The sequence below is a fragment of the Musa acuminata genome, chromosome BXJ1-3 (assembly GCF_036884655.1).
Source record: "Musa acuminata AAA Group cultivar baxijiao chromosome BXJ1-3, Cavendish_Baxijiao_AAA, whole genome shotgun sequence".
Classification (NCBI taxonomy): domain Eukaryota; kingdom Viridiplantae; phylum Streptophyta; class Magnoliopsida; order Zingiberales; family Musaceae; genus Musa; species Musa acuminata.
In genome coordinates this window covers 34,485,579-34,498,092 of record NC_088329.1, presented here as the reverse complement: position 1 = coordinate 34,498,092, position 12,514 = coordinate 34,485,579, and the positions used below count along the sequence as shown (strand labels likewise).

Below are 12,514 nucleotides of genomic sequence, written 5' to 3'. Positions count from 1 at the left end.
TCAATATTTGGGGATACTTCATGGATAGTCTGGTCACTGGTGAATGCTTCATGGTGATAATTCTTGGAGGACTTTGTTCTCAGGCAATTTCTTAGATGACTTTGTTATTATGAATGTTAATCTTGATTCCTTGAAATAAGAACAAGATGTCAGATATGTTGTTTAATCAGTCTAAGCATCATAAATTATCTAAGTCAGCAATGATTTGTCCATCTTATTTCCTTTCATTATAACTTTACTTTTCTTCTCCACAACCTAGAAGTATAATGTTATGAAAAAAGGAGTTCCTACAAACCAAGGTTTTCAGTTTTGAATTCTGGACCCATGTTGGTTGCTAGCAAACCGGTACAGGTCTGGTATGCACCAGTACACCAACACTCGGTATGTCGATGCATACTATAGGACGAACCCACTAATTGTTCCCAGAATTCTCTGCTTCTTAAAGTGAATTTAAGGGAAAATTTATCATTTGTTACACATAAGAAAAGGACAGGAAAAAAAAACTAAATAAACACAGTATACTAGTCATCCAAATTGAAACATAACAAGATGCATGTAAGATGACCTGCAGATGGTTCCAATCCACAACGCATTTGATTCTGAATGACCAAAAAATAACCGAATTATTGGAATAAACTTCGATCCATATTAATCCTAGGTCATATTAGATTGGCAAGCGTAATACAATGTGCACAAATATTGTACAAGAATGTAAATGGTCCTCATTACAAGCATAGCACAGAATTTTCTCAATGATTCTAATAGATATTCATATTAATAAGATATACCCTTATCATCGGAGTCAAATTTCCATTGTAAAATGGTTGAGCCATGATTAAAATTTCTAGTGAAACCAATCAAATTAGTTCAGTGTTGGTCAATTTTGGATGGAAGTGTTGAGTTCAAGAAACTTTATTGACTAAATTTAATCTAACCTAGTTTCTCTAAAGGGTTGCCAAAGAATTTTCATTGTTTGTAGCTCAAAGACTAAGAAAATTTTGGATTATGTAAGCCAAAAGTTTAAGAAAACTTCATCTTCTCACTGCATGGTGCTGCCATTAAATTATTTCCTCCTATTTAGTCTACACTATGATCTTCCTATGAAATTAACACACTGACTTATTATGTCACGAATGACCCATTATTTGCTCATCAAAGTTTGTAGAATCTACCAACATCATTCCGAGGCTAAAACGTCGATCGGCAGCTGACTGGTAAACCAACTTAGGGAACAATTAGGCAGGTTACATAACACTTCCACCAGTTAACGTACCCATCATCAATCACACTGGTAACCCGTAATTCACCACAAATACTTGTACGTTGAATACAGCATGTCGAGAACATTTCGCCGCAAGGCAAACGAAAACCTCAAAAAGAAAAAGAAAGGGTTTTGGTCGGGGAAGAGCTTACAGGCCTCGAGGAACTGGTTCTTGTTGACCGTGTCGTCCATCCTAGGCCTCAATCTGGACTGCAACTTCGCCGTGAATCTCCCAGCCGCCGCCTCCACGGCTGCCTCCTCTTCGCTGAAATCGAAGACGGCGAGATCCTTCTGCGACGAGCCTCTCATCACGGGACCCAGATGTACGCCGACGGATCGCCCCTCAGAAGCCCGAAAACCTCAGAAGCTGTCATCGCTGGTCGATCTCTCGGGGGCTGAATCTGAACAGAAATCGTCGGCAGAGGACCAGAGGAACTGCTTGACGAACGGGCCGTCGCGCTTTAATGAGCCCTAAATTCACAGGGCCCAAAATGTGTTGTGTCTGAGAGAGAGAGAGAGAGAGAGAGAGACCGAAAGCTCGATTTAATATTGCATATAATAAACTTCGTGTCGATTTTGCCGCCGTTTCAATCGACTGACTATGCCGTTACGACCATTATACCGTTCTTAATGGACTAACGGTACCGTTATAAACTATATAGTGTTACTATATGTGACGTGAACAAATATTTATCCAATAAAATAATATGTCGGTTCTTGAATCATAATAATAGGAGCTGAAGCTGAGGAATACTACTAACTTAATGCGAGACTCGGATTACCAGCATGTAGATCAATTCAGTCATGTAAAGGTGGATATATATATATACATACTTTAAATCCTAAACCCCTGTAAATATTAGCTTTAAATCATTTAACTATTGTTTAGTAAACTTCACTGATGATTTAATCAGGATATATTTGTTAGTATTTAGATTTTGAATGGATTTGTATGCAATTAAGTAAAATTTTTATTTTTTATTTTTATGTAACTTTGCCTGAAGAAATATGCATTAGACTTTTTGAATTTTGCCAGTAATAATTTCAAATATGTTTTTTTTAATGTACTGACAAAACTTTTTAATTTTGACCTGTACAAATATCTGACACCCGATCAATTTTATATATCTCTTATTTAAATAAAATTAATTAATTTAAGAGTTACTTTATCTATGGTAAGTTATCTGAATAATTTTGATTTAATTTTCTTGTTTACTCAAGGAAAAAATATTTTAAAAATAAAAAAAATTAAATTATAATTATGATTGAAGATTTCAAATCCTTATCGAAGTTTTTGTGAAGATCGATCTTTAGGAGAATGAAAGCATATATCTACCCATCGAATCATATATTTGATTTGATGTAATTATAAATTTTGTACTTTTATTTTGTTTTCTTTTACTTAACCTATGAAAAGGGATGAGAAATCAGTCAATAAATCATGTTTTTCTGTGTGAGTAGTGCGAGATCAAAAGTATGTTTTTGAGTTTACTCATGGAGCTAGAGTGAGTTTGATAGTTATCATTTTTTTATTATTATAATTTTTTTTTCTCTCTACCTCTCTATTATAAAAAAAAAATCTATTGTTACTCATCCTAAATCAAATTAGTATTAAAGCTTTTGGTTTAGCCAATATATTCTATCATGAATATTGATCTATATATATATCTATTATTTAAATAAATTTGATTAATTTAGATGTTATTTTGCATATCATTAGAGGATTGTTATCTTCTTTTTACTATTATTATTATTATTTTCTTTTCTCTCTCTACCTCTCTATCATAAAAAAAATTTTTGCTTTTAGTCGTCCTTATATCATGTCTTTGCTGTTAATGTCCATTAAGTGCAAATAATTCATAACAAGATTCGGTGCCAAGCTATATAAACTAGAGTTTGCATTGAAAACGTAACATTAAGAAAGAGGTGGATATCTAAATCATATACTAGAAGTGTCTGCCATAAGAAACATGCATACAAATCCATAGATACAGATAAAATTAACTGACTTGACAAATTAGCAAAGTTGAAGTATCTGAGAGCATAGCTGCAGGATTAAACTGAAGATTTGTGGCAATAAAAACGTAAAAGATGTAGATTATACAGATATTAAAGTTGCAGTCCATAAAATTATGCAATTTATTCCTCAGCCTTTCTTCATTGCAACATAGAGAACTTGCATGTTCTTCAACTTTAGACCTTTTCCCAATCCAGAATTTAAAAAAGTATACGTATATATAGATAAAACTTGTACTACATAACTGGATGTCATCAATCCTGAGGATTACAAAACAACTCTAAAGTCTTTGAAAACTCACTGGTTTCTACTTAAAAGACGAAGAAAGAAAGAAAGAAAAAAAAAAAAAAAACTTGAAGACTTCAAAAGAATTCTCAAGACACATCTCTGCAGAGGATTTGACTGTAACTATGGTTTCTCCAACAGATGGGTAAACTATGCATTACAATATGTTCGAAGAGATCATTATACTTGCAGAAGGAAGAGATGAATCAACGGCACATAGAAATTGCGTTAGATTTGTCTTTCCCTAATTTTTTATTCTTGCTGATCTCCTGGACTTGTCCTTTCTTCAACACTTCCAGCAAATGTCACTCTTGGACCCTAAAGGCAGAGTTTAGGAATCAGATCAATCCATTTGATGAATTTATTTGTGAAAGATATCAGTTTTATCTCTTATGCCAAAGAAAGAGCTCTTACAGGAATCCTGCAGTGAACGTGTAGATCATTAAACATTTGCTTGCTACGGCTGTTTGCTATCTTTTCTGCCCTTGAGGCTCTCTGACATGCTTGTTTCAACAGTTCCTGATTTAAATATCAAGTAGTAATTATACATGAAACAAATAGCAAGCATATGACAAATGGACAGTCCCAGGAAAATGCATTGGAAGAATGCATGGATATAAAAAGATTCAATACACAAGTGTTCCAAAAACAATGCTTAAATAATAGAGCAATGAAGAGTCCATTTGTGAAATGCAAACAAACAAAAGATAACCATTACACATATAGTAATGAATATTACCTAATTATTATCGATCACAGCACATTTATCAAATGAAAAAAATATGTGACATCCACAAATTGATCAAGAAGCCAAGCGCCATATAAATGCAATAACTCAACAGGCTCCTTTATATATCAGATATGCCTCATTATTCATCGGACCAGATCAGAGCGAGAGAATTCAGGTATAATTGTAATCTCAGCTGGATCCACATATAAACAAAGTCCCACATTGGGCATCTAATTCTTTCTTAAAGAGAGAAAAAGTCTGGTTAATTTTATGGAGTAACCCATACTAACTAATCTACAGTGAGCAGTAAAGTAGCAATCACAACATTCTGTTGTATAACAAGCCCATATCACAGAAATAAATTTCTTATAGAGACGACCCTTGCCTCTTGCAAATAAAGTTATCATATCTGTGTATTACTAGTCATGGAATTATCCTAACAAAATATTGCAATGTTAAATCCTTTTTGTTTTCTTAATGATCCAAATTACTTCCATCTCACTGATAATTTTATCTTTCTGTGAAGTCACTCCTGGAAACACAATTATCTCAATTTGGCCATGCTACATTAATGTTTGATGAGAATCATTTCCAGAATCTTGTGAAGGTTACATTAGCTAAGACTGCTCACTCTCTTTTTTGAACAAAAACAAAAGATTGTGCTGCCCATTCATTTCATGATAATGAAATGCTAGTATTTAGAAATTTTCGTAATATTCTTACTCCTACAACATTTCACACAATCCCAACTTTCAGATGTAACTAAAAGTAAAAGAATATTGCATGATAGTCCTGGGATCAAATTTAATTCATGCTTGACGACATTGGAAGACTGTGCTGGTATTACAAAACACAGGAGATGATGTTACCTGATTGAGTTGAAGAAGCGCACAGGTCCTGGTGCCTTCATAGGTAGGTATGATAGACTTCTCAACTAGATTTCTAAGCCCTGCCAGCTCCTTCACCAGACCCAAAATTATTTCATCTGCATCTTTCATCTGCTTTCTCGAGAAGTCAAATGCATAATTCGCATGAATTCGAAATGTAACACAATCCAAACACATGCAAATCCCTTTGCAGCTTCTGGTGTGTTTCTTCAGAATCCCCTTTCTAGGAGCAAGGGCATGCCTTTCCAAGGAATGAATGGATCCCAACAGAGATGTCCTTGGAAGAGACTTCCCCCTGACGTCTGACACAGGACCTGTCATGTTGCAGCTGAATTCAGCTTTGCTTGGCAGGAATGGTCGAGCTAGCACATTACCAGCCAATTCTTCCTCTGACAAAGATTCATGAACAGCAGGGGAAGAAATAGATGGATTGCACAGAAGCTTAGATTCAAGAATGGGATCATGAAGACAATCTTCAGATTTAATCTCCTCAACCAGTCCGCTTTGATTGCATAAATTGGACGTTGTCACCTCCAAATCATGAAGATCCCCATTTGAAGAACTCTTGTTGGGGCTCATGTTAATTGGGCTTTCAACAAAACCCAAAGTTTCACATGATTCGACAATCACAGAACATCTTGAGCTTTCAACCGAATGTTGGTCTACGGACAATTTCCCCTTAGTAGGTAATGAAGTTGTTTCTTCCACAACCTTTTCCACTTTAACTGGGTAATCCTTGCAAGAAACTACTCGTGTGCCACCTATTCCAATAAACTTTATTATATTTCAAGGAAACAACCATACACATTACAAAATTACAAACTGATTGGCAAGAAAAACCATACGACATTACCTGAATCAACTTTTGTGATATTCATAAGATATGGCAGCAGCCTTCTGTAGCTAAAAGAACTTGAATTTCGATATAGCTTTGAGCGAGAACATCGAATCAGTGCCTAAAGAACATCACTGTCAGCTAACTTCTTTTTCTCACTAAAAAAGTTAGATTACATAGATTGAGCAGCCAAATGTAGCCAGATAAAAACCTAATTATGCCAAATTAACATATATGTAAGTGAAAATGGTAAAACTCGAAATTAAGTCCCAAATTTTACTCAAGAAATAAAAGACAATAAATGTAGACAAATGAATACTAGGAAATTGTATCAATCGTGAATACTAAATGCGACTCACCGGGCTGCTCTTGCGAGGATCAGCCAACTCCATCTTTACATCAACAGCGATGACCTCCGGAACACTCAGTACCGTTTGATCCTGGCTCATGTTTTCAACTTCCATGGCATTTTCATCATCAGGTGGTGTGCAGTGGATCAACTCCTCGGATCCATCAGATGGCTTCATGACTTCCTCTAATAATGGTTCCCGAATGGCAGGGGAAGAACAAGATGGACTGGGCATAAGCTTAGATTCAAGAAGGGGATCATGAAGGCAAGTTTCAAACTTAACCTCATCAAATTCCAGTCCTCTTTGGTTGCATAAGTTGGTTGTTGTCACCTCCAAATCATGAAGATCCCCATTTGAAGGACTCTTGTCGGGGCTTATATCAATTGGGCTTGCAACAAAACCAAAAGTTTCACTAGATTCCATAACTACAGAACATTTTGAGCCTCCAACCAAAAGCTGGTCATTGGAAAATTTCCCCTCTGTAGGTACTGAAGTCATTTCTTCAGCAACTTTTCCCACTTTAACTGGATAATCCTTGCAACAAACTACATGTGCACCACCTATTTGAAGAAGCTTTACTAGACTTCCAAGTAAGATTATTACCTATTATAATACTACAAATTGACATGCAAGAAAAAACCATGTGAGACTACCTGAATTATCATTTGCAAGACCAGTAAGATATGGCGGCAGCCCTCTATAGCCAATAGAATTTGGATTTACGTATAGCTTTGAGTGAGAACAACAAATCGGTGCCTGAAGTACATCACTGTCAGCTAACTCCTTTTTTTCTCACTGAGAATGTTAGTTACGTAGATTTAGCAGTAGAAATGTATCCGAATAATTTCCTAATCATACCAAGTTAGTATATATATGAATCAAAATGACAAACTCGAAATTAAGCCCCAAATTTTAGTTGAGAAATAAGAGATAATAAATGCGGAGAAATGGATACTAGGAAATTGCATCAATCGTGACTGTTAAATGAGACTCACCAGCCTGCTCTTGGGCGGATAAGTCGAGTCCGCCGTTACGTCAGCGACGGCCTCCGGACCACTCGCTGTTGTTAGATCCTGGCTCACGCTCTCAACTTCCATGGCATTTTGGTAAACAGGTGGTGTACAGTGGATCAACTCCACCTCAGGACCACCAGATGGCTCCACGACCTCATCAGCTCCTCCGCCCGCCAGCTCGATCCTCTCCGCCTCTTCCTCCGCAGGATCGATCGATTTCTTCCCACCCTCAACAAACCTAATCGCGTCCCTCTTCACGGGAGAGGCCTCCGGGGAGATGACTCTCTTAACAGTGGCAGCGGAGAGGCGTTCGGATGAGGGCGGTGGGGAGATCGAGTCGAGGCGGGGGCGAGGGCCGCGGCTGGGGTCGGGGCGGACGCGGCCGGACCGGTTGCGGTGGACGAAGAGCTCGGATCGGCTTCGGGTGAAGACGCCGGGCGTCGGGGAAGAGCCTCGGGTTTGCCTCTTCGCCATGGCTTCGGCTTCAAGGACTAGAGAGAGAGGGGTCTGGAGGGAGAGGAGGGAGGAAGCGAGAGGAAAAGGTTGGACGGAGGGAAAAAAAAAGGCTATGGCGGGAAGCGGAGTCGCGATTGGCTCAATATTTAGTTAGTATGTCATTATGATTATGTTTGAGCTAAATGGGCTTTACGTAAGTGTTGATTGGCTATATATAATTGTCATCGCGTTTGTCCTTCAGTTGCTCTTCGAGATAAGGGCTAGTTTACATCGAAGTATAACGTGCGTCTCGGAAACTTAATGGTCGTCATATTGTTGAAAATGGCGGAAGGGTGATTCGTCCGAAATGGATGCAGTAGGTATAAGGATTATTTGCTCCATTGTGGTGCAATCAATCATCACGATATATTAGGAGTTTTGATGCATTTGTTATGGGTGAATGTACCAAGATGAATTATCCCATTATGATGTGTTTAATACTTTAAATATTTTTATCTAAAATAGACACATTGAACATAAAAAGATGTCTTACTGGATCGATAATCATCGATTGCTTTAATTGCTTATGTATTGGATGAACGCATCATATATATATATAAAAGAAAATCATTCATCCAATTGAAAGCTTTTCTAATGTTATGCCACTTAGGACAGTGACATTTACATAAGAAGATTGCAATCAACATTATATTTTCCACCTTTCAAAATTTGGAAATATCTTAAATAGTGTTTTACCTTATTTAATTTGATTCATTTCATAGTATTTTATTCAAAGTAAGGGAATGGCTTAGATCCGCTTCCATTTTTGTGTGGATGTGTTAGGTAAGAGATTAAGAAAATTCTAGTTATAGCTTTTTGCCTTATTTGGATTAATATATTTCTTTATTTATAATATAAATTAGAAAAAAATTAAAATATGCTTCTTTAATTATACGAGCTTGTTGAATCTCGGATTTTGATGATGAAACCAATTGATAGTGTTTATCTGATCTGCGTTTTGAGTGACGCAGGAAGCTTCGATCAGGGAGAGACAAATAAGATAGGAATAATCATGTTCGGTTGGAATGGAACATGTTAGAAAATTGGACGTCGAGCTGAAAGATTGATCGAAGTATCGACAGAAGGCCTCGAGCCATGGGATCGGGCTAAGCGAAAATTGTGTTAAGGAAATCGAAATTGTGGAGGTCAATTGACTGATTGGGTAATAGGCCGCAAGAAAGGATAATGCGGTGAAGATTCAGACGAGGCGTTGATGAACCAATGATATGCCGGATAATATTTGATTTATCTTTGTAATAATTATCTAGATCGAAGTAGGTTTTAGGCGTAATTAGGTTAGAATTGAGCCAACTCAATTATGGGCCAATTTGGCCCAAGTTTGGGTTGTGTTGAGTCAAGTGAAAGGCCCAAACAGTGATCCAACATATGGAACCATCAATGGCACAATCTCTGAGACTATGTCAAGTGGTGGTACCGCTCAGACTCAATCTCCAAGACTATCAGGCGATGGTACTGCCCAGACACAATTTCTTAAGCGATGGCATGTTAGGACCCTTTTTCTGAGCTTTTGAATAATGTTTATTAAGTCTGTTTAGTCTAGTTGTTTATTGAGTCGGTTTGGTTCAGTTAGAGTCAAGTAGAGGTTTATTTAATATTTATTTATTATTAGAGTTCAAGTCATGATGGACTCTGGGTGGAACTCTATAAATAGGGATGTAACTACTTCGTTTTAGTTATCTATGAAAAATACTATTCTGTCTTTTGACAAACCCTAGGAGGTCGATCCCCTCGAAGCGATCCCCTCGAAGTGATCATCCCCTTTCTCTTCTTCTTTTTTACGATAAAACTTTAGGGTCTTACCATTTGGTATCAGAGCGACGATAAGACTTTAGGGTCTTATCATTTGGTATCAAAGCGACGATAAGACTTTAGGGTCTTATCATTTAGTATCAGAGTAGCGATCCTCGGCATTCTCGATGTAGTTCGTCATCTCAAAAAAAAAAAAATTTGTGAGGGCGAAGCCGGCAGCCACGCACGCTGTTCCTTCTCAACCAAGAAGGAACATTTGCTTCCCGACGCCGACCACCCTTGCTTTCCTTCTCCTCCACCACTGGCGCTGCATCCTGGTCGGCAACCACCGCCGCCGCTGCTCCCCAGCCAGCGCCCACTGCTACCGCTGTGCCCCGGCTAGCAACCTTCTCTCGTCGCTTCCCTATCTCGCTCGAGCAAGAAGGCTGCGATCGTTGTTTCGCAGCTAACGGATCACCCCATCATTGCTTCTACCGTCGATGATGTTGCCCTAATCCGCCATCGTGCTGCCCCCCCTTGGGTCGCAGCCGCAGTCGCCGGTTGCCGCAGCCCCTCCTTGTAGCAGTTGTAGAAACAGAACTTCCTTTATTGCCACAGCCCCTCGTCGATCCCAGCCAGCAGACCGCCCCATCACCGCTTCTACCGTCGATGACGCTGCCTAGTCTGCCATCGTGCTGCCCCCCCTTGGGTCGCAGCCGCAGCCGCTGGGTGTTGCAGCCCGTCGCAGCCCCTCCTTGCAGCGGTTGCAGAAATAGAGTTCCTCTGTTGCCGTAGCCCCTCGTCGATCGTAGTCGCGCCTCCACCAGCCGCACCACCTCCAGTACTCCTCTTTCCCTCTAGCGTCGTCGCTGCCCAGTCGACCCATCACCACTGCGGGCCACCGTGCGACGACCGCCGCTCGCCTCCCAGCCATCGCTCCACCTTGCTCTGCATCCTTTGTAACCGAAATAGAGCATAGGCAGCTCACCTTGCTGCCCTTGTTTCCAGCTGCACCATAGTCGCGGGTCCCCTTGTTGCTGCGAACGTCGGCTGCCATCACCATCACTGCTACTGCCCAGCCAATGACAACGCTGCTCGCCGCCCAGCCGTGATCCTCGTAGCCTCTCCCTTACTCTAGTAACAGAAACAAGGTAAATCATCGATTGCCTTTGTTCCCGTAGGGCCACCGTCGATTCCTATTCTTCACTACAACCTCAACCCCGACCACTTCAACGCTGCCTCGCCCTTGCTCTGCCTCCGCTGCTGCAGCCGCTGGATGCCATCATCGCAGTCTCAACCTGACTATTTAGCGATCACTTTCGTGAGTCACAACAGTTGCAGTCGTCGCCTTCCAGCCCCCGCCGCTCTCATCTCACGCAGCGATTGAAACACAAGGCAGCAACTCTTCCTCCGTTGCAGCCACCGCATCGGCGAGCCCTTGCTGACGCTGCCCCCAACCGCACCACCATCGCTACCTCTTAGCCCTCAGCAACAGCAATCCCTCCACGCAGCGAATGCAACAAGCATCATTGTCTCTCACTAGTGCCTCCTTCCGTAGTGTGACAGAGACATAGCAATGCTGCCTTCCATCTGCGCTGTCGCAGCCATCGCAGCGGCGAACCCTTGGCGGTGCTGCCCCAACCATGCCACCATCGCTGCCTCCCGGCTCTCAGCAGTAGCGATCCCTCCACGCAGCGACCACAGTAAGCATCGTTGCCTCCCATGCAGCGAACGCAGCTACATCCCCACATCCTCGCAGTAACCCTTCATTCCAATAGTGCTACCACCGATTGCATCACAACAACATCACTAAGTAGGGCAGTGATTTATGCCCTAGTCTTGACACCAGAAATAGGAGTTGCGATTACAGATTTGCAGTCTTACAAAATGGCCACCGATAACTCAATGAAAGCACAAATGGAAGCATTGGAAATCAGAATTGAGAACCGGCTGCAAGAAACACTTAATGATTTAAAAAAAACCTACTGGAGAGCCTCAGCAAATTTCAACAAAGTGGGGGCTTAAGTTCTACGTTGCATAGATATGAAAATATAGGAAAAGGGCCCCAAGATTGTGACACAAATTACTCACACATGAAGATAAAATTTCCGAGATGGAAAGATGGAGATCTGACCAATTGGATCTCTAAGGCAGAAATTTTTTTCCATTTTCACAGAACCCCAGAAGAATCCAAGGTAGAAGTAGCCTCAATCCAGCTTGAGGGAGATGTACTCTAGTGGTACGATTGATATGAAACTTTCCACGGAGTTCCTTCGTGGGAGCAGTTTAAAAAAGGGCTTCTTGTTCGCTTTGGCCCATCCGAATATGAGAATATTGATTGTCATCTCGCTAAAATTCGTCAGACTTCTACAGTGTTAGAATATCAGAATAGTTTTGAAAGATTGTCAAATTAAGCTAGAGATTGGTCGGACCGATAACTTCTGGATATATTTATTGAAGGGCTTATTCCAGAAATCCGGTATGAAGTTAAGGCTCGTCAACCCCGCACTATGATAGCTGCGATCTCATTTGCAAATCTACATAAGAAAAAAATTAGCAAGGAAAGATCAACAAGAGGTTTGTACTATGATGAAAAATGGAGTGTGGAGCACCGATGTAAACAAGGGCAACTTCTGATGATTGAACCAATTGGAGAGGAGCCGAAAGCTAAGAATGTGGACTCCGATCATGAAGGTATAAATTCTAATGAAGACGTTGAATCTACAGTACATAAAATCCATACATTAGCTGACTACTCTAACCCACAAACTATTGAAGTTGCTGGAACTCTAGAGCACTAGCCTATTATAGTTTTGATTGATACTGGTAGCACTAACAATTTTATGGACAGTGAGACTATTGACCGATTGGCCCACCAAATTGAAGACTATG

At 40.1% G+C, this 12,514-nt stretch overlaps 2 protein-coding genes across 5 annotated transcripts in view; both read right to left on the bottom strand.

The window, feature by feature from the left end:
• LOC135625417 (probable ubiquitin-like-specific protease 2B) overlaps positions 1–1,570 on the bottom strand; it is a 29,748-nt gene extending 28,178 nt beyond the window's left edge. For all 4 annotated transcript variants that reach the window (XR_010492050.1, XM_065130207.1, XM_065130226.1 and 1 more), the window contains exon 1: positions 1,414–1,570. Coding sequence is in view for 3 of the 4 variants with exons in the window: in XM_065130207.1 (XP_064986279.1) it covers positions 1,414–1,570 (157 nt within the window). In the remaining variant the exon portion in view is untranslated. The remainder of the gene's footprint in view (positions 1–1,413) is intronic.
• Positions 1,571–3,497: 1,927 nt separating this feature from the next.
• Positions 3,498–8,163, bottom strand: LOC103978554 (uncharacterized). The gene is made up of 7 exons (XM_009394385.3): positions 7,361–8,163; positions 7,019–7,121; positions 6,375–6,925; positions 6,034–6,136; positions 5,163–5,941; positions 3,978–4,082; positions 3,498–3,881 (listed from the first exon to the last, which is right to left on the bottom strand). Exons 1-7 carry the CDS (start codon positions 7,850–7,852, stop codon positions 3,816–3,818), a joined length of 2,199 nt encoding a protein of 732 aa, XP_009392660.3. The 5' UTR covers positions 7,853–8,163; the 3' UTR covers positions 3,498–3,815.
• Positions 8,164–12,514: the final 4,351 nt, after the last annotated feature.

Coding starts and splice junctions, on each gene's coding strand:
- LOC103978554 (XM_009394385.3), bottom strand. CDS start 7,852: ATGGCGAAGAGGCAAACCCGAGGCTCTTCCCCGACGCCCGGCGTCTTC. Junction 6,926..7,018: donor TCTTGCAAATGATAATTCAG/GTAGTCTCACAT, acceptor TTCTTCAAATAG/GTGGTGCACATGTAGTTTGT. Junction 4,083..5,162: donor CGCTTCTTCAACTCAATCAG/GTAACATCATCT, acceptor TATTTAAATCAG/GAACTGTTGAAACAAGCATG.